The sequence below is a fragment of the Danio rerio genome, chromosome 23, assembly GCF_052040795.2.
Source record: "Danio rerio strain M-AB ecotype USA chromosome 23, GRCz13ab, whole genome shotgun sequence".
Lineage (NCBI taxonomy): Eukaryota > Metazoa > Chordata > Actinopteri > Cypriniformes > Danionidae > Danio > Danio rerio.
Window position 1 is genome coordinate 24,248,035 of NC_141043.1, and position 22,776 is coordinate 24,270,810.

General features: G+C 34.8%; 2 protein-coding genes and 1 long non-coding RNA gene across 12 annotated transcripts in view; 2 read left to right on the top strand and 1 right to left on the bottom strand.

Moving 5' to 3' along the window:
* The window catches only part of megf6a (multiple EGF-like-domains 6a), a 161,366-nt gene that overhangs the window by 68,043 nt on the left and 70,547 nt on the right, over window positions 1–22,776 (bottom strand). Inside the window, exon 1 of one of the 8 annotated variants that reach the window (XM_087306893.1) lies at window positions 1,768–1,994. The exons of 6 other annotated variants lie outside the window; for them this stretch is intronic. The gene's annotated coding sequence lies outside the window, so the exon portion shown is untranslated. Of the gene's footprint in view, window positions 1–1,767; window positions 1,995–22,776 lie in introns of those variants that run through there. One more of the 8 variants, XM_087306896.1, reaches the window with a different exon arrangement.
* LOC147838193 (uncharacterized) lies at window positions 3,499–7,475 on the top strand. 3 transcript variants are annotated; one of them, XR_015523456.2, is made up of 6 exons: window positions 3,754–3,910; window positions 4,275–4,337; window positions 4,620–4,746; window positions 5,686–5,839; window positions 5,991–6,066; window positions 6,140–7,475. It is a non-coding gene; the product is annotated as an uncharacterized LOC147838193 (long non-coding RNA). The 3 variants fall into 3 exon arrangements; XR_015523457.1 differs by having other exon boundaries at window positions 3,826–3,918; XR_015945696.1 differs by having other exon boundaries at window positions 3,499–3,910; window positions 5,686–7,475.
* Window positions 8,215–10,453, top strand: LOC137490624 (protein FAM13A). Its single transcript, XM_087306988.1, has 7 exons — window positions 8,215–8,489; window positions 8,758–8,875; window positions 8,954–9,160; window positions 9,248–9,425; window positions 9,627–9,753; window positions 9,855–9,928; window positions 10,073–10,453. The coding sequence occupies exons 1-7, from the start codon at window positions 8,469–8,471 to the stop codon at window positions 10,242–10,244; spliced, it is 897 nt and encodes a 298-aa protein (XP_087163114.1). The 5' UTR covers window positions 8,215–8,468; the 3' UTR covers window positions 10,245–10,453.

Consider the following 22,776-nt stretch of genomic DNA (forward strand, 5'->3'; position numbering starts at 1 on the left):
GAATTGGGATCTTTAGAACACTTTGAAATATATTATATACAATTTCCCCAAAACACTGCAGTAAAAAGGTTTCATGTGAAGTACACATATAGTATGGGATGTCCTGTATAAGAACTGACCATAGATTTTTTCTACCTATTTAAAATGTGGTCTTTATAGTATTTTATATTATGTTAATACCCCGTTTCTTTAAAATGCTGCAGTAAAAACACTTCATGTGAAGTACATATATAGTATAGTATGTCCTGTATAAGAACTGTCCATTGTTTTTTTCTACTTATTAGAAATGGGGTTTTTATATCACTTTATAATAGGTTAATACCCAGTTTCTCCAAAACGCTGCAGTAAAAAAGATTTCATGTGAAGTACACATATAGTATGGGATGTCCTGAATAAGAACTGACCATTGTTTCTTTCTACTTAATCGAAATGGGGTCTTTATAACACTTTAGATTATGTTAATGTCCCACTTCTCCAGATAGCTGGAGTAAGAAGTGTTTATATGTAGTATGCATATTGTATGTGATGTTCTGTACAGGAACTGATCATTGTTTTTTGTCTATTTATTGAAAATTGGGTCTTCATAACACTTTGAGTAATGTTAATGCCCAATTTCTCCAAAACACTGCAGTAACAAGTCTTTATATGAGGTTTAGTATGGGATGTCCTGTATAAGACCTGACTATTGTTTTTTTTTTCTACATCTTTTAAATGAGCAATTTTTTTTCTCCAAATTGCTGCAGTAAAAATGATTCATATGTTGTATATATGCATATAGCATGGGACATCTAGTATCAGACCTGATCACTCTTTTATTTAACTTATTCCAAACAATGTATTTATAACACTTTAAAGACTTTATAGCTCATTAATAGCCCATTTCTCCAAAATGCTGCAGTAAGTTATTATGGGGTATACATATAATATTGGATGTCCTGTCCATAGTTTTCTTCTGTTAACTTAAATGAGGTCTTTCACATGAGGTATGCATGTACATCCTGTATCAGAACCAAACTTTGTTTTTTTTCTACTTATTTCTTTATAGCACTTTAAAGTGTGTTAATGGTACATTTCTCCAAAATGCTGCAATAAAACAGGCTTCATATGATGTATGCTTAGTATTTGACTTCCTGCATCGATCTTATTGTTGTTCTATTCTACTTATAACAAATAATAAGGTCTTTACAGTCATCTAAAGTGTAATAATGCCCCATATCCCATATACTGAAAGAAGCATACATTTTTAAATCCCCTTTAAATAAAACCAACATATATTTGTAACTTAAACAATGCTATGTTGGACTACTTTATGATTATTTTCACTTTCTGAGGTTAGGCACGATGTATAAAACTGCATTCAACCTTATTTGCAATGTACTGTAGTTGGCTAGGAGAAGTAGAAACGCATTCTGTGTATTTAGAAATCGTATATTTATTCTGTCCGTTTGATCTGCTATAAAATCATTTGAAGCAAAAAGATAGACTTGAGGAAATTAAAGGTAAGCCCAGAAACCAATTTCTTAAAATAACAACAGTCAAAAAAGCTAATAAATTGTTTAATAAAGCATACGTGGGAGGAAAGGGGGATAAACTTATATTTCGTTGTCATCTCTCTGTTCTGGGCGAAATGGGTGCTCTGTGGAGCGCTCTCTGTGTGGCTGCTGACATTACCGTAATGATAATAATACGCGCGCACCAAAATATAAAGCGCGGCTGGCTTGACTGTTTTTCCGAACCGCGGCTGGCTTGACCGCAGTCCGTCAGTGCCTCACACATCCTGACAAGTTGCGGGCTCATAGATCGCCTCCTGGAGGCTGTATACAGTAATTCCGCCTACCCTCCACCCAGTAAAAGAAATTTCACTTCCAAAAAAGTTTTCCGATAGATTGTTAATTTAATGCAATTGCTATGAGGTAGAAATGGGCGCAGTTGATCATTTTTTGCGATAAGTTTGATTTTAGCCAGTTGCTAGAGGTGCTATAAAAACGGGGCGTGTCCACTGATGAGTAGGCGTGTCGTTATGATAGACCGCTGTGATTTACAGATTCAAAGCGGACTGTGTCGCTTCTATGGTGGCGCTTTAAGAGGAGATTAATTCTGTAATCAAATAGGCCTAAATTGCTGTGCTATTTTACTCTGTGAAAATGAGTTTAGTTTTTTTCAGCAAATGAGTTTGTTTTTTTGGTTTCTTTCAGTAAACATTTACCGACCAACAGGCTCTGACGGATGAATATTTTTTCGGTAACGTTAATGTGGGCTTCATAAATGACTAATAAAAAATGTTTTTGGCTAAGACAACACGCCTAAATTAACCTTAGCATTAGCCATGATAGGAAAGAGCAGGTGATCGTTATCTGGCAGTTACTAGTTATTTTATGTGTGGATAATAATAAATACAAAGACACAAGTTGGACCTACTGTTGAGGATTTGAATTTTGCTTTTCCAAAAAATATCAATGATCTGTAACGAAACAAAGCTTTAGTATTATATTAATATACTTTAAAAAGGCTACATCGTTTACGATCACAAGTTATATTTTACTTTTGAAAAGGTAAAGTTGCAATTGTACATTAATTAACATTCAGCTTAAACTAAATTAAACGTTCGACATATCCCTGCCCGCCCATGCAGAACAAACCCATAAAATTAAGTCACATGAAAGATAATTATGTTTTTACACTTTCTGATAATAATGAGATACCTTATCTTAAAAATGCATCTTCCATTTATTACAACTTAAAAATAGTAAATAATGTATATTTTTATACTTTACCAATGCCGTTTAAAGTATAATAAAAAAATAAAATGTAAATAAAATTGAAAAAATATTTTAAAACATTATTTTTCTCAATTATTCTCACTTGTTTGGTAAAAGCATAACTGTGTGTTAACATTATTTAATTTGAAGATGTTATTTTGATATTATATTTAAACAATAAATTGAACATTTTAATTATATAAATTATAATATAAAATTATCTTAAAGATTACTATATTATCTATTTTTAGCCTTTTTATATTTTGTTCAGCCTTGTAAACTGTGCACTTTTAAAATGATGTGTTAAAATGTACACAAAATATGTGTTAAACATGTAAATATTTTTTTTATGTATATGTTGGGAACTGTTTCATACATATTTGACATCTTATTTGAAGTGTGTAGATATGAGTTCAATTTAATGAATGCTTTTTATAAAGTGAGTTTTTATATTATGTACAATGAATTGTTGGTACAATAAAATGCTGTAAAACATTTGAATGCATTAATTCCTTGTTAAAAGGGAAAAATAAACAGTATGTGAACAGTGTTTAATGTATCCTGTGAGATTTTGTTCATTGATTTTGCATTTATAATATTTTTAACATTTAAAGTTATAAATACTGAATAGTAACACACAGTTGTGTCAGATACATACAAAAAACAGCACATCTGTGTGACTTATGCTGCACATTGTGTTACATTTTATGACACATTTTGTGTGTTGCACTAAACTCAACCCAGCCGGCACACGACCGACCTTCAACGTTGAAATATGGTTGAAATAAGGTCGGATGTGTTTTGAACGTTGAAATAATGTTGATATAACGTTTAATGTTGAACGGTTGAAAAACAGCCTGCATATGACAAGGCTTCAACGTTGAAATGTGGTTGAAAATACGTCAGTTGTTGCTTTAATGTTGAAACAATGTTGAATGATAAATGATTGAAAAAAGTTACAGAAATCCTTGTACAAATCAACGTTGACATTTTTTAACATGATCTGTATGTTGAATTAACGTCATGGCTTCACCCAACATTCAACATGTTTGGTTACCATGGTATCGGAGGACTCGGCGCACGCGGCCACGCGCAGCGCTTCACTTCACTTAATTACGAACACCTGACCTGCAGTGCAGCAGAATTCAGAGGTAAGCGTGTTTTTAGATGCTTTAATGTTTTATTTACCCCCCGATTTTGTTTTACACACAGTTTATCTTAAACGTGACTTTTGAGGTGTAGTGTTTCGAATTTTAAAGCATTTATAACTTTACAGTTTGGTTTTTAGTCTTGTTAGCGCTCAGGTGACGCAGCAGCTAACCTCGAGGTAATGTCACATGTTTAACGTTAGTCTAAAGCGTTTTTATGGCAAATTCAGAGCGATAAACTCCAAACGCAGTTTAAAGTTACTGAGCAACGTTATAAAACAATATCCTTTTATACGCTGTATCATTAGTGTTATTATTACAAAGTGAACTGCTGTCGTTTCACTGTTGTTGTTGTTTTTGCTTTTAGACATGCAACTTACTCCAGAGACGCACAACTTGCACAGCATTGAATGGAAAAGGCTTTGTCCATGTAAGTTTACCTTAACTAAGGTATCTGTTAAATCTTATTGGTGCTTTGGTTTGTGATATTCTCTTTCTAATCAGTTTGTTTATTGATTGTTAGGCTATGTTGTGATATTAGCCTATATTGTTATATTGATATTATTATTGTGAAATCATGTTGTGATGTTATACTATGTGACAGTATTGGGCAACAAATATGTATTTAGTGAGAAATTAATGCTTAAATTACACTTTGTATAGTAGCAGATAAGAGGTGTAATGGGTTTTAACTTTCTGGGTTTTCTGGAAGGTCCAGTTGAGGGGCATCAAGAACACGCAGATGGCCTAAACCTGTGTCAGCCTGGACAGACTGCAGTTCTGCTACTCCACGCCAAGGCTTTTGTATGGATGTCTGACTACTACTGTATTCTCTAAAGGTATTACTGGAGCAAAACAACAGCACCTGTTACAGTGAAATTTGTATTCATAAAAATAGTGATACATGTGTAGCAGGTCCAGTACATGTGATGTCATTGAGAAGTTGTTTTTATTAAATGTCATTAAAACAAATAAATAAACATGCTATTTAAATAAATCTAAATATTAAAAACTTGAGGATTAAGATGACAAATGAAATGCATCATCTGTCTTGCGAAAAGGGTCTACTTAAGAATTCTGGTGTTTTCCAACTGAAAGGGATAGTTCACCCAATAATGAAAATTTACTCACATTTTACTCCCCAAATGGTTTAAAACCATTATGAGTTTATTTTGTTGAACACAAAAGATGCTATTCTGAAAAAAACTAAAAACTTGTAAACATTGATAGTAGATGGTTATAGATTTCCAGCTTTCTTCAAAATATCTTCTTTTGTGTTCAATGTGGTAAGTAAATGACGACAGAATACAAATTTTGAACCATCCCTTTAATTCTCTGTCCTACATGCAGACTTTTGCACAAGTGCTACTCCTTCTAGAGTTTTTCTCAACCCGTATGTCTAAAAAGCTTTAAACAGCTTTTACAGTACATGTAATGGTTTACAACAACTTGTAATTATTAGATGTGTTGAATGTTTCATGATTCTTTACTGCAGCCTTTGTTAAAAAAAAAAAAAAAAAAAAAAGTAATTTTTTGGAGAATCTGAAATTTGAATTCTGGAAATGCTGGCACCGGTGGTGGCGAAGGGCTTCCTGACGATATCACACCTAATTCTTCACTTCTCTTAGTTAGGAATATTCAGATGGATGAGTCAAAATTATTGAGTGTGACAATATTATAGGACAAATTCGGATTCAATTAAAAATAAATATTTGAATTTCACTTTGTATAATAGCAGATACCAACTTAGTTGTAACCTCGTATTTCATCTATTGCAGGTTTTCTGGAAGCTCCATTTGAGGGCATCAAGGACATACTGATGGCCTGAACCAGTGTCAGCCTAGACAGACAGACATCTTTTGCAGTTCTGCTACACAAGACCAAACTCTCTGCTTTTGTATGGATGTCTGACTAGTACGGTGTTCTCTGAAGGTATAACTGGAGCAAAACAACAGCATCCGTTACAGTGAAATTTGTGTTTTATAAAAGATAGTGATATGTGTAACAGGTCCAGTACATTTGTCATAAAGGTTAAATCACAGTAAGTACTGTAAAAATAACTTGTTTGCCTTTGCCACAACAGGTCATGGTGTGTGCTTACTGCTCGTAGTAAACACACACGCTGATCAGATGCGGGAGAGATATAAGCAAACACATTTGTATTTACTGTTTTGTTTTGCCTCACTAAAGTGTTGTTGGAGCTTGGTATGTTCACAGTGGAAATCACTGAAGTCACATAGAACGTTTTGACAATGTGTTTTGTGCCTTATCTGGACAATGACCATCTTGGGACCATTGCTGTCTGTAGAGGATGAGGAGCATTTCATGTAAAATATTTTAGTTTGTGTTCTGAAGATTAACAGGTCTCTGGGATGACACAAGTAATTAATTACAGAACCTATATGAACACTTAATGTGACATGTAATAGTGAAATAGTGGTCCTACATTCACAAATGTGAGCCATTATTATAAGACCCCTGTGAACATGCAATTTTTATGATACTAATAATAACGGAATAACAAATTGCTATTACTGTTGTGTTTGTGAGAGAGAATCAAACCATATATTCTACACTTTTTCTTGATGATTTACTGAAATATTTGTCTACATGTTCCACTGTCACAGGTGCTCAGTTTTGCTGCAGTAATGCTAAACACAATAGATGTACTTTATGCAAAAAAAAAAAAAAAAACTAAATATTTAGGATGGAGACCTGCAAAGTGAAGGAGCAATGTCAGGTTTAGATTATAGCAGCAGTTTTCACTATTGTGAAAGTGAAGCCATTCATTCACAATGAATTGGAATAGCAAACCTCATTATTGATTTTGTAGGAAACTCACCTGGTGTTTGAGAAATAAATATGTATTTAACTGCTAGACTAATATAGATGTTTTAGTGTTTGACACTTGATTCTTTGTCCCCAGTGCCATCTTTTACCTCGTGTTTCTCTCAACCTATAAAACCTCAAACAGATGTAATGTATTTCACTTGTGATTCTTAGTTGTGAGTGATGTTTTTTATTTTATTTTTTTTACTGCAGCCACTTTAAAAATGGGTATTTTGTCAACTTTGTAAACAGAATTGTATTTTGGAGACTGTGATGGTTGAAGCGTAGTTTAGTTACTTAGTTTAATTTAGTTAGTATCTGTCTTTCTGAAGATGGTAACACTTTACAATAAGGTTGTATTAGTAAGTGTTAATGTATTTACTAACATGAACAAAGAACAATGAAGCATCTTTCATATAAAGAAAGTACAGTTCATGTCAGCTCAGTGCATTAATGTTAACAAGCATACATTTTGATTTTAATAGCATCGGGACATATTTCAATTAATTAAGTGATTAATAAATGCTGTACAAGTATTTGTTCTTTGTTCATGTTAGTAAACATTAACTAACTTTAATTCATGAAACCTAATTAAAAAGTGACTATTTAATTGTATGCCTTTTTCTGTATTTGAGCATGTATAGTAACCTGCATGGTTTTAATGAACTATGTATGCTGTAAATGTTTAGAATAAATGAAATAATGAGGTGTGTATTAAATAAATTGATACACAGGCCAAGTTTTGTATTTTTGTTGTGTATTTTTTTATTTATATATTTGTCTATATGTATGGACTTTGCGTTGTATGTAATTTCTATTTAACTTACGTTGAAATGTATGACGGTGAAACAACGTCACAGTATCAACGTTGATCCAATTTGCAAAATCGAAAGGTAATTCAACCTTCATTCAACGTCTACAAAACGACCACAATTCACCCATGATGAAGGTAAGAGTGAAACAACGTTGTGATTTCAACGGTGAATCACCGGTGGTGGTCCGACGGTGAAACAACGTCACTATATAAACGTTGATCCAATTTGCAAAATCGAAAGGTAATTCAACGTTGATCCAACCATAGACCTGACGTTGATTCAACGTTGAATCACCGTTGAAATGCCGGCTGGGAACATTTGTTGTCCCTGAGCACACTCAGGACATGTGTTGAAAATAACACATATTGTGTTGTTTTCAACACATTCGGTTTTAGAGTGTGTTTACGTAAATATGTGTTATTTTTATAGCTGTTTTGTTAATGAATCTGCCACAAATAAAATATATGTTGGACATTTTGGCGACTTTCGCTTTATATGAAACTATAAGCTGTTTGTTTACATTTTTATTAACTAAATCTTTTTGTTTGCCTTTCATCATTAGTGTGTTTTAGCTTAACTTGTATGTGCAGTTTTTAAAACATAACAAAATTCTCGGATTCAATTTAGAACGCGCTATAATGACGTGAGAGCCGCGGCAGGTTTATATGAACATTCTTTTTTAAAATTCTTTGTTGGGTGTTCAGGCGTTTGTTGGTTAGTGGTGTTTGTGCGGTTTGTGATTTTTGCTATTGATTACGGTTATTGATTCTCGGTTTTTGACACTTTTTCGGACTTCGACTACGGCTTTGGATTTGCGTTTCACTCGGTTTTGGACTCCCGGTAACGACCCTTTTCTGTATTTGACAAACGGCTTCGGACACCCCTCGGATTGGTTCATACTCGGCAAAACCCCCATAATGGGAGTTTTATCAGTGTGTGTAAGTATTTGATTTGCACACATATAGACCTAATAGTGAATTCACAAATGTTTACTCTTCAGTAAAGAATTTGTATTAAAAATTATTCAAATTATCAATGTATTGTCTTCATTATTAAGTAACTAGCATTACTTGCACTGTAAGTGTGTGTGTGTATGGAGAAAAATAATACATTTTGTTTCCTCATACAGTTAAAGTTAACATACATATGTATTAGCCAGCTGTGTATGTACACTATTTCTCATTTGTAACCCTCTTTCTTGTGCAGGAGGAAACACCTAGCAAGGTGTTTGGTGTGCCCTTATCTCATCTAAGGAAGACCGGTCAGATGAGGCAGGGTCTCCCTTTGCTCCTCACACATTTAGTGGGCTTCCTGGCGAAGCATGGTGAGCACTGTGTGTTTGAAAGTGTTTCCAAGTCAATTACGCTGAGACTATATTTGTAAAATATGTGTTTGTGTTTAGGCCTCAGTACAAGCGGCCTATTCAGGGCTGATGGTGCAATATTGCGCCAATATGAGCTAAGGAGATGCTTTGATCGTGGAGGCTTTCCAGAGCTGAACATTGAGGATGTTCATTCCTCAGCCTCTGTTTTAAAGCATTTCCTCAGAGTGCTTCCCGGTGGTCTTATTCCAGCACCACTCATGATCAAGCTGCTGGAGGTGTTCAGGAGTAAGTGAAGTACAAATGCTGATTAGTGAACATTTAATGTACTTGCTCTATCAAATTCTTGAATTCTTTAAATATGTTATCTTGCAGTGTTCAAACTGAGCAAACGTCACCGAGCAGTGAAGAAAATCCTGGACAGCCTTCCAGAGGAAAATTTTAACCTCCTCTGCTATTTGGTTTTCTTCCTGTCCCATGTGGCTTCTGAAAGAGGTGTCAACAGAATGAGCACCACCAACCTGTCCTTAGTGTTTGGTCCAATCATCTTTCAGTAAGTGTTTGTAAATCTGTATTCAGCTGATGTTGTGTGTACTTTAGAGCACATTAGACATATGTTCTGGACTGAAGGGTCTTACATGCCCCAATATTTAAGATCTGAAACGACAGAGCGGTCTGATAGAGCTGTCAATCAAAAAAGTAAGATGTCTGGTGCATTTATTAATGTGACATGTTTGGTTATCTGCATGTGCAGTGTTCCTCAAGGCCCCACAATGCTTGAGGAGCAGGAGATGTGGATCAGCTTTACTGAGTACATGCTGGACAACCTGAAACATCTACTTCCCAACATGTACACTTATGAATCTGCCAGCAACTCACCAGTGAGTATATACTTTCAATTGATGACATCTGAGTGTTGAAAACGATGATGGATAATAATTTTGGTTTGTGAGACACTTAGAGATGTATTTTTGTGTTTGAGGCTGTCAATGTGTTTGAGGCGGGAGGAGACTCCACTATTGAGTGTGTCCAGCAGCTGCCTCTCACAGAGACCAGGTATAGATGTTAAACACAAACACGCACAGCAGACTGATGCTGGTCAGATCACAAACTCCCACAAATTGTTTTTGGTAATTAACATATTGTGGAGTGCTTGCAAGTCATCCATATTCATGCTTGTGATGTGTCTGTCTTTGAAAGATCAAAGTCACCAAAAATTGGACGACTTGGGCATCTAAGACGAAGAATAACAAATTTTTGGAGAAAGTTTGGCTCATGCACTGGCGAAGTGGAAGTGGTTGAAGAACCCTATGTGGCTGGAGATGGTCTACAGCAGTCGCAGCAGACAGTGAGAGTTACTGGAAGAGAGTGAGGGCTGGTGAGGTCACCAGAAAACAACGGGGCTGGTGAAGGGTTGGTGAGGGTCACCACAGATGATGAGGGATGGTGAGGGTCACCACAGACAATGAGGGATGGTGAGGGTCACCATATGATGATGATGCACGCATATGATTATGAAGACAAAGCAGATGCTGATTCTGACTCTGAAGCAGATTGAAATAAAACTTGTCATCTTCATTCAATAAGTGTCTCTCTCCTTTTTTGATGTCTTTTGTGTTTAGTTATGCTGTAAGTTGTTCATTTTTCTGCACTCAAATGTTAACATCTTTCAATACATTCACAACAAATTAAACATGTATTACAAAATAGTTAACAATAGAACTTTACTCACATAACCCTATAAATACAACAAGTTAACAGTAACTTACTGCATACTAAGTGCGCAAACTTAATGTTTTTTATCTTTTAATATTTTGATGCATTTTTTTCTAAATTTTTAAGTTCTTAGTCACCTTTGCCATGGGATTGGTTTGTACACAAAGACACATTGTAGCACAGCAAACAACATTTATAAGTCTGTTTATTTAAATTATACATAAAAAAGTCAATTAAATATGTAATAAATTCTAAAACATCCTATTGTAAACTTAAATGGCAACCACTACCTCAAATACAGTGAGTAACACGAGAGACACTGTCAATTATTCTCAGAGATTTAATGTGCAGATTGTTAAAAACATATATATCATGCTTTGTATAAATATTTTTTCCAATTTCAAATGACATGTAAATGTATAATCTAGAAATATAGATATTTACATTTGAATTTATTGCTAAGTTTAATATATTTTTTCAACAATTAAATATATTTTATATACATTAAACAATTAGCTATTAATTTAATATATTTATTATTTTAATTATGTTAATTATACTAATACATAGTATTTTATGTAATTTTTCTAGGTACTGTATGTAAATGTGTATTCAATGTTAAAAACATTTGTAAAGGTGTGGTTATACAAAATGCAATCAATGCACTAATGAATAAATAAACATGGTTAGTACTACACCTTTAATGTACTAAACGATAATTTGATAAATTTTGTAGGGCAAAGAGGACAAATTTAATGTTGGATAAAGCAAGGCCAGTTCCACAGTTAAATCACTGAGGGTGCTTGTAAAATGAGTGATGGTGCTCTCTTTGGCATATAATCACTAACAATCATCTCAATAAAACGTTACACTTTTTAATTAAAAAGGCCATTTTAATTCTATTTATCATAATGGTTTATTTATTTTCCTTACAAAAACATTTGTTTAAAAGTGCTCCATGTATTTACTGCTGAGGACATCGACCTGCACAGATTGTTGAGCATAGATTTAGTTTATTATAGTTTTTAAACGTTTTTTTTTTTTTCTTTTAAAGAAAGTTTATATTGGGAAAAAAAGTGTATGGATACAGATAGAGCTTGCTTGTTTTTACACCAAATTTTAAAAATTTATTAAAAATATGTAAAATTAAATTTTTTTTATTTTTAATTTATTATTGTATTATCAAATGTATTATATTATAATATTTTTTTAATAGGACAAATAAAAATATTTTTCATCTGGGCCATTTAAAAAAATCCTTAGCCTTAGCCATTTAAGAAAATTGTCCTAATAATGTCTTTAAAAGTTTTAAATGTCTTTTAAATGTCTTTAAAAGTCTTTAATTTAGTCTTTAATTTAACCCTGTTTATCGCCTCACACTAAGAAGTTCGCTGGTTTGAGTCTCTGCTGGGTCAGTTTGCAGTTCTCCCCATCATTGTTTTAACCAATAAGCAAGGTAAGTGGCTGCTTAAGGTAATCTGGGGCCCCCAATAAATATCTAGAAGTATAAATTATACCTATAAACTATATATAATTCATTCCTCAGCCTTTGTTTTAAAGCATTTCCTCAGAGTGCTTCCCAGTGGTCTTATTCCAGCACCACTCATGATCAAGCTGTTGGAGGTGTTCAGGAGTAAGTGAAGTACAAATGCTGATTAGTGAACATTTATTGTACTTCATCTATCAAATTCTTGAATTCTTTAAATATGTTATCTTGCAGTGTTCAAACTGAGCAAACGTCACCGAGCAGTGAAGAAAATCCTGGACAGCCTTCCAGAGGAAAATTTTAACCTCCTCTGCTATTTGGTGTCAACAGAATGAGCACCACCAACCTGTCCTTATAAACTATATATAAAACATTGTTTTCTGACATTTTTTTTTTGGATGGTGAGAGTTACAAATACAATTTTAACATTATTAAATATTATTTAATGTACAATCAAATATAATAGTATTATAATAAAATAATGTTAAAGTGACCAGATCTCACTCCAGTAGATTCACATCATGAACATGCAGCCAGCAAATCTGCAGAGGCAACTATACAGTATGATGCTCTAAGATAAAAAAGTCCAAATTCTCTGAGAAATGTTTCCAGCTCCTGGAAAATTAAAACTGTTTTGAAGGCAAATGGGGGTCCAATCAAGTACTAGCAAGCCAGTGGGTGTCCAGTATAATACTATTTAAAAATAAGATGCTGAGATGAATAATTTGTCTTCTCCACATACTGGTTAGTACAATTTTTTTGCATGCAAATTCAAACTATTCTTGTCAGGCTGTTATATTTTAGTGCTTTAATAAGATCTTGCAGCTGAAGACATTAAACTGCAAAACAAATGTGTTGTTTTTGGGAGAAAATGTTAAAAAACTGTCAGCAGTTTGTTTGTTTAAGACTGCATTCACTTTATATAATACTTTGTGGTAGCACCTTTGGCTTTAATTACATCAGTAATTCTGTTTGGATTGGACTCTATCAACAAAGCACATCTGGAATTCACCACTTTATCCCTCTTTGTCTTGCAAGAAAAGTTCAAATTGCAAAATGACTTCCAGTTCACAGCCCGGTATGGGGTTTACAGATTTGTTACAGATCTGAAGCCTGTCAACTGACACTAACACCATTCAGGACAATGATCTTTAAAAAAAATAAATAAATAAAGAATAATTTTTTTGGTAGGGAGATTTGAATACTTACTGTATTGGCAAAATATATCTCTCTCCATACAGTATGTATGTATATATATATATATATATATATATATATATATATATATATATATATATATATATATATATATATATATATATATATATATATACTTTTACATAAAAGGGGTAATTCACGAAAGAATGTTGTTATTTAGTCATGCTTGGACTGTCAAAAATAGGTAATGTTTTTCTTCAGTTAAACAAAGCGTTTTTAGCTGAAACTGTGTTCCTTGGGGTCTCATGACAAATAAAAGCATAAATATAAACTCCTAATGCTACTTTAAAGTCTTTTGATGTAACGCAATCAGTCTGTGCAAATTTATTTACAGCATTGTTAATCTTTCAGCAAACAGTCCACAGGGATGTCTTGTTCACAAGAAAATCATTTATTTAAATGGGCTTTAAGTCAAGAGCCATGGGTATTCATTTAGTTTTGCCAGTATATGTTTAACACGGAGTCGGGGTAAAACCAGGTGAGGGTCCAAATGCAGATTATTTACAACTAACTCAGCCAGGCAATGGTGAAAACAGTAGCAAACGGTATCATGGGGGTAAACCAAAAGCGTAGTCTTGGTCACAGGCAAAGAGGTCGGAGCAGGTGGCTAACAGCATAAACAATTAAACAAGGATCAAAAGGCACGGCAAGGCTAGACAGGAATAATGTTGGTAATATTACAGGTGAACAAGACTCAGCAAAGTCTGTGTGTGAGAGGTGAATATAAAGTCCAGGTAATCAGTCCATGATGAGTTATAAGCTGTGTGTGTAATCAAGGGGAGTCAGGAACTGGTGTGTGTGAGGTGCATGATGGTATTTGCAGTCCAGTTCAGTGATAGATGTGTAGATCTCCAGGGATCCGAAAGGGTTAGATCACTGGTGATCATGACAATATTTTTTTTTTGACTCTCAAAGTCCCAGTATTTTATGAGTAATTACACACCGTAATTTCAGCTAAAAGTCTTCCTTAATGTTTAACTAGAAACAAAACAGAAAATGTTCATTTTTATGTGAACTATCCCAAATAATTAATATTTTGATGAAAATGTGCCAATTTTATAATCTACTTTTGTTCAAATTATAGTAGATATTAAATATTTTAATCATTTTACATCTAAATTACAAATGTAGAGTTTAAGATCCACTCTTTCTATGAAAATATCAAAGAGACTTGAGGAACAACCACTGAATAGTCTTGTTTAAAGCATTCTTTACAAAAATCCTCCAAGCAATTATTTCCCAAAGCTGAATCATTTAGCAAAAACAGTTTACTGCGACTAGACCATTTTTCTCTGATGACTGATATGGGGCTTTGATGGAAAAGCAAACAGTCTCTTACCGTGCTCAAGTGTTTAGACTGTGATGCTTGGCCATGTTTTTCAAAAAGGATAGTCATCTCAGGACAAAAATATCTTTGTTCTGCACTATTTAAAAGCCATCTGTTGTGGTAAGAGAACAGACTGTGGGAATGTTTGTGGTTGATAACGACAACCTGTAATCTCAGGTCATTAATGTCCAGAATGATGCTTCCAGAGTAAACCCTGAGACGTGAAAGATTTCAGATTTAAGACTGGTGGATCAACTCTTTCATTATCCCTTGTCTAATGATGAGCCTGCTGTGCGGATGATGTCCTGATGTCAGTGGCCTTCCAGTCGTTCTCCACCCTCTTTTTCTGTGATTGTTCACTGACCTCTTTCATCAAACAGAGTCAGACAAAGGTTACAGCTTAGCTCCAGACAATTATATACAGTAGTTCAGTTCATTTGAGGCATTTGATCAGCCAAGGGCGGAAAAAATAGGAAAGATGAGGCAACACAGAAACAAAAACAATAACAACAGAAGAAAAGAAAATCTGAAAAATACAATTTTCTACCTAATATGCATCTTTGATAGTTGGACACAGAATTTAAAAAGTTTACATTTTTGTTTTAGCACTTCAACTTTTTAGCACTTTAATAGTCATCCAAGTCATTCTTAATCGAATAGGTTTAAACTTATAGACCATTTCGAGGGATGTAAACAGTAACATTGGTCCTAATGTATTTCCTGTTTTACTTTTTAAATTTCCATAGCTTCAGAGAATACAAAAAGGTCCAGATATTGATAAATAATGTAATGATAGCGGTTTTAAAAGGAAAATAGGATTGAATTGCCTCTTGTTACACTTACGAAATAGTATGATAACAAGTAGGAAATGTTCAAGGGCAAAAGACATGACCACATTGAAATTATCTATAATGCAAAACTGCATTATAGCAATGTTAAATATAGCTAATTACAAACTGCTTTGTATTCTACTTTACACACAGCCGCTGGATTGCTATCTACTCACACACATGGTTGTATTGACAACAATCCACATGTAAAAACAAAGGACTTTTCAATTATTATGGTTATTCAAACCCTTAAATAAAGTAGTCAATCGATCATTTGAAGTCATTTGAATGTTAATTATTTAGCAGGAAAATGACTAAATGATCTCTCGACCACCCCTTAACATTTCAACAGTAATGTTTGCTTATGAAATAATCAGTACTGTATTACTTTTAGCAAGAAATTATGATGTTTTAGAGGTGTAACAAAAATTAATTGTATCTATTTTAATCATTTATACAATTTATTATAATATATTTATTTATAATATATAATTTATTTTTGTCTTGTTTGTAGTCCAACTATCTAGGTTATAATAATTTTTCTTACTGGTAGTTAATTTTACTTATTTTAAGAAAAAAATATAAATTTTGACTTCTGAAGGTGAAAACAAAACAATATTTTACTTGATCCAATAATTTGCAGATATTTTTTGGATTGTGATTAGTCTATTTCTGTACCTGAATACTGTTAGACTGCCCAGAAAGGTCAAATCGAGCTATTCAAACTATTTTCCTTTATTCATTTTTCATTCACTTAGAATGATTTAAAAAATATATTAAAGACATCTCTCTTAGGTGTAATAGTGCTTTCGAAGTATTTTTACATTTCATTTTTAGCGATCCTCATGTTTACAATTGCGCTCTCTTCGCAGTGCACTTTGCACAAACATTGATGTCAAAGCTAGTATCTTTTTTACAGGCATTGCTCCAAAGCTTGTGAAAACAAAACAAAAAACATAGTACACATTATTGCTTTTTTTTATAATAGGTTATTTATTAAGAAATGTAGCCTATATATGACATGGCCATGGGCCTGTTGGTTAGAACATTTCTGCAGTGGTTTGCATGTGTCAAATTGTAAAAGTAGACTTAAAAAAAAAAATTTAAAACAATTGTAACCCTCGGTACACAAATGTATTATAAGATTTAATCAATGGACCAGATGCTCAGAAGTCTAAATTCCTCCAAAGAGAGAGAAGATACAACAACAGTGAAGGACTCGGACACAGAGGTAAGAATATTAAAAGATTGTATTGTAAAATGTTCACAGAAATATAAAATAAATAAATAAATAAAAATAAATAAATAAAACAAATTCTAGGTTTTTTCACACTTATCTAATGACCTCAATCTTATTTACACTCTCTAATAACACTTCTCTTTCTTCACAGGCTATATCACTAATAAGGTAAGTTAATATTGTTGTTTTTTCTGTTTTTCTATTGTTAAGGCTAATATTATATTTTGGTTACTATTATAACAATAATATAATATTAATATGCTAATAACAGTACTATATTAAAGGTTTGCAAATGTAAGTTAATAATACAATATTAAAATTGTATTATTATTTAACATATAATCAAGATTTCCCTTCTTAAATCAGTTAACCTCTCTCTATAAAGATTCAAAAATTTCAACGAATGAACACTCTAAAGGAACAATGTACAAATAAAATAAAAATGAAAATAAAACATTCACTTAAAACATTTCAAAATGTTCCAAAAGTCCAGTAAAGGTGATAAACTTTCAAAAAGATTCTTTTGCAAAACAACTAGGTTGCAAATTCAGTTCCAGAGATCCAGGATGTTGCACTTGTGAGTGTGTTGTAAATTTACACTCCTACCATGACGTTGAATAGGTTTTACTTTGTATCTTTTCAACAGGTGTATCCAAAGAATCCACTCAATGGGAGGCTCGCCAGTCCAACTCCACAATGAGACACGCCGATGGAAGTTGAGACAATCCAAATCCAGAAAAGAGTTCAAACTTCAATTAATTCGAATCCAGAGCAGATCACATCCAGCAACTGACGTCAATAGAACATCTCACCGATGAAAAACCAGAAGAAGATGCACAAACGAACAAAACCAAACAAAAAAAAAAAACCTGGCCTTGAAAACACAAGGCCAAAGAAACCATTAGCATTTTACAGTGAATGCATTAACTCAGCTTAACACATTTCTAAATAAACAGCAACAGTAAATAACCATGTATATGCTTCTCTCTGCTGAATTTCTGTGTTTTTCCTATTTCTCTCTCCTATTTGGCATTTTCTTTTTATAAATGACAGCATTTTACTCTTTCACTTAAACTTTACACAATCACTTGTATAATACTCTGTATAATACTTTGTTTTTACTAGACCAGACAAATGGTTAATTAATGAAACACATTTTTTTGACACTAGTTTAAATCATGTTATAATGAATACAATAATAATTAATAAAAACACGAACTCACCAAGGAAACATTCAAAATCAAAGCGAAAAAAATAGGAAAACTCCAGGTGGCACTCGTGTGCAGATTTCACTCTCAGAAACAAATCTTGTTTTTTTCTTCTCTCAATCCTTCATTAAAAATATATAATTGAAATCATGTCAGCATCTTATTAATGGTCAATTTTCACAGTTAATACGCATTAAAACATTAAAAGATGTAAATCTAATAGTTATATTACTTTTATTAATATAACAACTTACATCTCTGCTTTCCCTTGCGAACACTGAATCACCATAGCAACGGTAAACACAAGCTAACAGACAAGCGAGATTTGTTATTGTTTGGAAAGCTGATCTGCTGCTATAGTGTAAGGCACGATGATGTCATTCTAAAGCACTATTCCCTTGAATGCTGTATAATACTCTATTATAAATTATTTATATAAGTAAATAATTTTAATGTATATTATTTAATCGAGTATTCTGCCAATGTTTTTTCCTCATATTTCTATTTGCTCTATTGCTGTATACTACCCACTAGTAACCTGGGTTACACATTCCCCCCCTGAATTCAGGCACGTCCTCGGGCATGTACGGGGTTGGGTTGTCACTGCAATTGGAAAAGGGTCTGGCACAACAAAGGGCTGATCTCTAGTGAGTATGGGTTCTTCTAACGATGTGGTAAAGGCAGAACTCAGACCTTGTAGTAAGGACTGAATGACTAGTGTCAAGGGATTTCCTAGTTTATGATACTCAAGCTTATTAGGAGGTCTACATTGCCTTTTTGAGCGTCTAGGGCCACTGGTATCTAGGTCTTCATCCACTATTGGCTGGTTACTTGAAACATTTCTGACATGAGGATTTTGATCATTAGAATGGGGTACATCAACAGGATCTAATTCAAGCGCCTTTCTATGGATCTGTACTTCAACACTATTTCCACTTCTTTCAGGTTCAATTTCTTTGGGGTCAATATCAGCAGGGTTCAGCACAGGTAAGAAATTCTCACTGACATCATCTCTTTGATTTTCAGTTAAGTCTTCTTCTAATCTGGAATCAGGTAAGGTTTCTTTTTCAGGGTTCACCACGACAGGGAGTGGTTCAATGGGCTCTATGCCAGGTAAGTTCCTTACAAGCACAGGACTTTGTGATGAAGGTAACACAGTCGTTGTAATGGATTCCAACTGGCGTCCTGCATTTCTAATATATAGAGAGTCATCCTCAGATTCTGACTGATCACTCATTTGATGTTCTTTGGGAGCATATTCTAGAGCAGAGCTAGACCTAGTTCTGGGCTTACGTTGAACATTTGGAGGACTCATTTCTTCAATTTCATTTTCAGACAAATATCCACAAGGTCGAAGTAAGTCTCTGTGTAAAGTTCGAACTGGACCGGTCTTTCCGTCAGGCTGGACTACATATACTGGGAGATCTCCAGCTTTACGGATAACTACATAGACATCTGGTTCCCATTTGTCTGCCAGTTTGTTCTTGCCTCTTAGCCTCAAATTTCGCACAAGGACTTTATCTCCTACGTCAAGAGTAGAAACAACCACATGTTTGTCAAATCTGCGCTTGTTACGTTGGGCTACTTTTGCAGAGTTTTTGATGGCAATTTCATAGCTCTCTCTTAAACCTTCTTTCAGATCTTTTACATACTGAGAGTGGGATTTGGTAGAACGATCCACAGGTAACCCAAAGGCTAAGTCGACTGGCAGCCTGGGCTGTCTACCAAACATAAGTTCATAGGGAGTGTATCCTGTTACATCATTTCGAGTGCAATTGTAGGCATGCACCAAAGGCTTGACAAACTCCTTCCAGCACGACTTCTTTTTGTTTTCAAGAGTACCCAACATTTGGAGAAGGGTCCTATTGAATCTCTCCACTGGATTTCCTCTTGGGTGGTAAGGAGTAGTTCTCACTTTGTGTATACCTGCGACGAGACATAGCTCTTTGATGAGGCTTGACTCAAAATCTCGTCCTTGATCACTGTGCAGTCTTTCCGGAAATCCATAATGTACTAGAAAGTTTTCCCATAAACATCTAGCCACAGTCTGCGCCTTCTGGTTTCTGGTAGGCACAGCCACCGCATATTTGGTGAAGTGATCTGTAATAACTAATATATCTTTGGTGTTACTCTGATCTGGCTCTAAAGACAAGAAGTCCATACAGACCAACTCCAATGGTCTGGTAGTCTTGATGTTCATCATTTCAGCTGCTTTTTCAGGAAACGCTTTTCTACGTACACATCTCTCACATGTCTTAATTTTCTCTTCAACAGATGATGACATTTTTGGCCAAAAGAATCTGGTTCTGACAAGGTCAAGTGTCCTCTCCATGCCCATGTGTCCCATATCATTATGGAGACTCTTCAACACTGTTCCACGTAAAGCTACAGGTAAGGCTAATTGATAGTGAGTGCTTTCCTGATCTTGCTTCTTCCTATAAAGCAATCCATCCCTTAATTCTAATCTGCTCCATTCCCTTATCCACAGAGTAACAGCAAACGATTGGTCTTTTGAACTAGAAGGTTTTTCATTCCGCTGTAAACAATCAATAATGAATTTGAGATCAGGATCCATTCTCTGCTGTCTCTTTAACTCCTCGTTAGACAGGTAAGGAATGACTGGAAGACCATGCTCATTTTCTTGTTCAAACTCAGTTGGTAATACATCTGCATGCAGGGCTAAGGACTCAACAAGGGCAATGGAAGGGTTGGAAAATTTGCATTTATGTGAGGAATTTCCAATCTGATGTCGATCACAGATGGCTTTTATGGCCTCTGGGAGGATAAGAGAATCTTCAACTCCAAATTCATCTAAATGATGAAGGGTAAACTGTTTAATTCTCTCTCTCTCTTTCTGAGATGCAGGGTCATCTAAAAGTTCACCATGTGGTCGTCTTGAAAGGCCATCTGCATCACAGTTTTGACTTCCAGCCCTATACTGGAGCTTGAAATTGTAAGTGGACAGACTTGACAACCAGCGATAACTGGTAGCATCAAGCTTTGCAGATGTCAGAATGTAAGTTAAAGGGTTGCTATCAGTTACGACCACAAATTCTGTTCCATACAAATAGTCACTGAATTTAGATGTGACTGCCCATTTAAGAGCTAGAAATTCTAGCTTGTGAGCTGGATACCGGCTTTCACTCCTTGTCAACCCTCTGCTTGCAAAAGCAATGACCCGCATTTGTCCCTCTTGTTTCTGGTATAAGGCTGCCCCAAGCCCAGTGTTACTGGCGTCAGTATGCAGAACATAAGGAAGCTTTGGGTCTGCAAATCCCAGAACAGGTGCAGAGGTGAGTTTCTCAATAATCATGTCAAAGGCCTGTTGACAGGGCTGATTCCATCTGTCTCCGAATTCCTTTTTGGGGTCCAGATATTGCTTATTCTTGTTCTCTTGTAGGTGACGTTTTTGAAGAGGTGGATACCCTACTGTGAGGTCATTAAGGGGTTTGATTATCTTGGAATAATCCTGAATGAACCTCCTATAGTATCCAGAAAATCCCAGAAAAGATCTTAATTCTTTGAGATTTCTTGGTCTTGGCCAGGTTTTTAGGGCCTCGATTTTCACTGGATCAGTCTCCACTCCATTTTCTGATACAATATGACCAAGGTATCGAACAGAAGTCTGGAAAAACTTGCACTTTTCAGGCGATAGCTTCAGTCCATATTCTTTGAGCCTTTTCAAAACATGCATCAGCCTTGATTCATGCTCTTCTAAACTTTCAGAGAAAATGATCAGATCATCGATGAAGACCAACACCTCTTTTCTATTCAAGTCACCCATGCATCTTTCCATCAGCCTTTGAAACGTACTTGGGGCATTGGTAATGCCTTGGGGCATCCTATTGAACTCCCAGAACCCCAAGGGACACACAAAGGCAGTTTTACTTTTGTCAGCTTCCTCCATCTCAATCTGATAATATCCTGATTTTAAGTCAAGGACAGAGAACCATTTTGAACCAGTTAGTGCTGAAAAGACCTCTTCCAGATTTGGCAGGGCATAGGCATCTTTAATGGTTTGTGAGTTCAGCTTTCTGAAGTCAATGCAAAGACGTACAGAATTGTCTTTCTTTCTTACAACTACTATGGGGGAGGCAAAGGGGGATTCTGACTCTCGGATAATTCCAGCTGCTAACAAGTCTTGCAAATGTTTTCGTACTGCATCAATGTCCTGAGGATGTATGGGTCGAGGTCTGTGTTTGAAAGGAGTCTCATCATTAAGCTTTATTCGGTGAGTGACTTTGTTTGTATGTCCATAATCTACGTCATGCAAGGCGAAGACTTCAGGCATGGAATTTAATTGATCCGTTATTCGTTTCTTCCATTCAGGTGTCAATGGGGAATTTTCAAAGTCAAATTTGAGATTGGAATAAGCAGAAAGTTCTTTATTGACAGTGCTGGAATTTACTGGCCCACTCTTTATTACTTCTTGGACTGCCCGCAATTCAGCAATTATAGTTCTGGGATAGATGGTAATGTCGGTCTGAGTTTCATTCCGTAACACAACTGGTAACTGTTGATTCCTTTTGTTGGGTAAGGAATGCAAACAGCTGGCAACTAGCAAACCACCAGGTAAAGCGGGTGAAGTTGGTGACTCTAGAGCTACACATTTCCCTACATGAGGACAATTAACTAGAACATGTCCATCAAGAACCACTGTACATCCTGCAGGTACTACCTCTGGAACATGTCCCTTGAATTTGATACAGCCCACTACATCAGCACTTGCTTGTTTGTATCTTGCTTCTAAAACTTTTTGTACTGCACGGTAACCATGGAAGTTAGATTGAGGAAAGGAAGCAGATTGTTGGACATAGTTGCTGTAAAGAGCATCTAATGAATTTGTGCCAATTAGAACTTGGGGAGTGTTCATCAAATC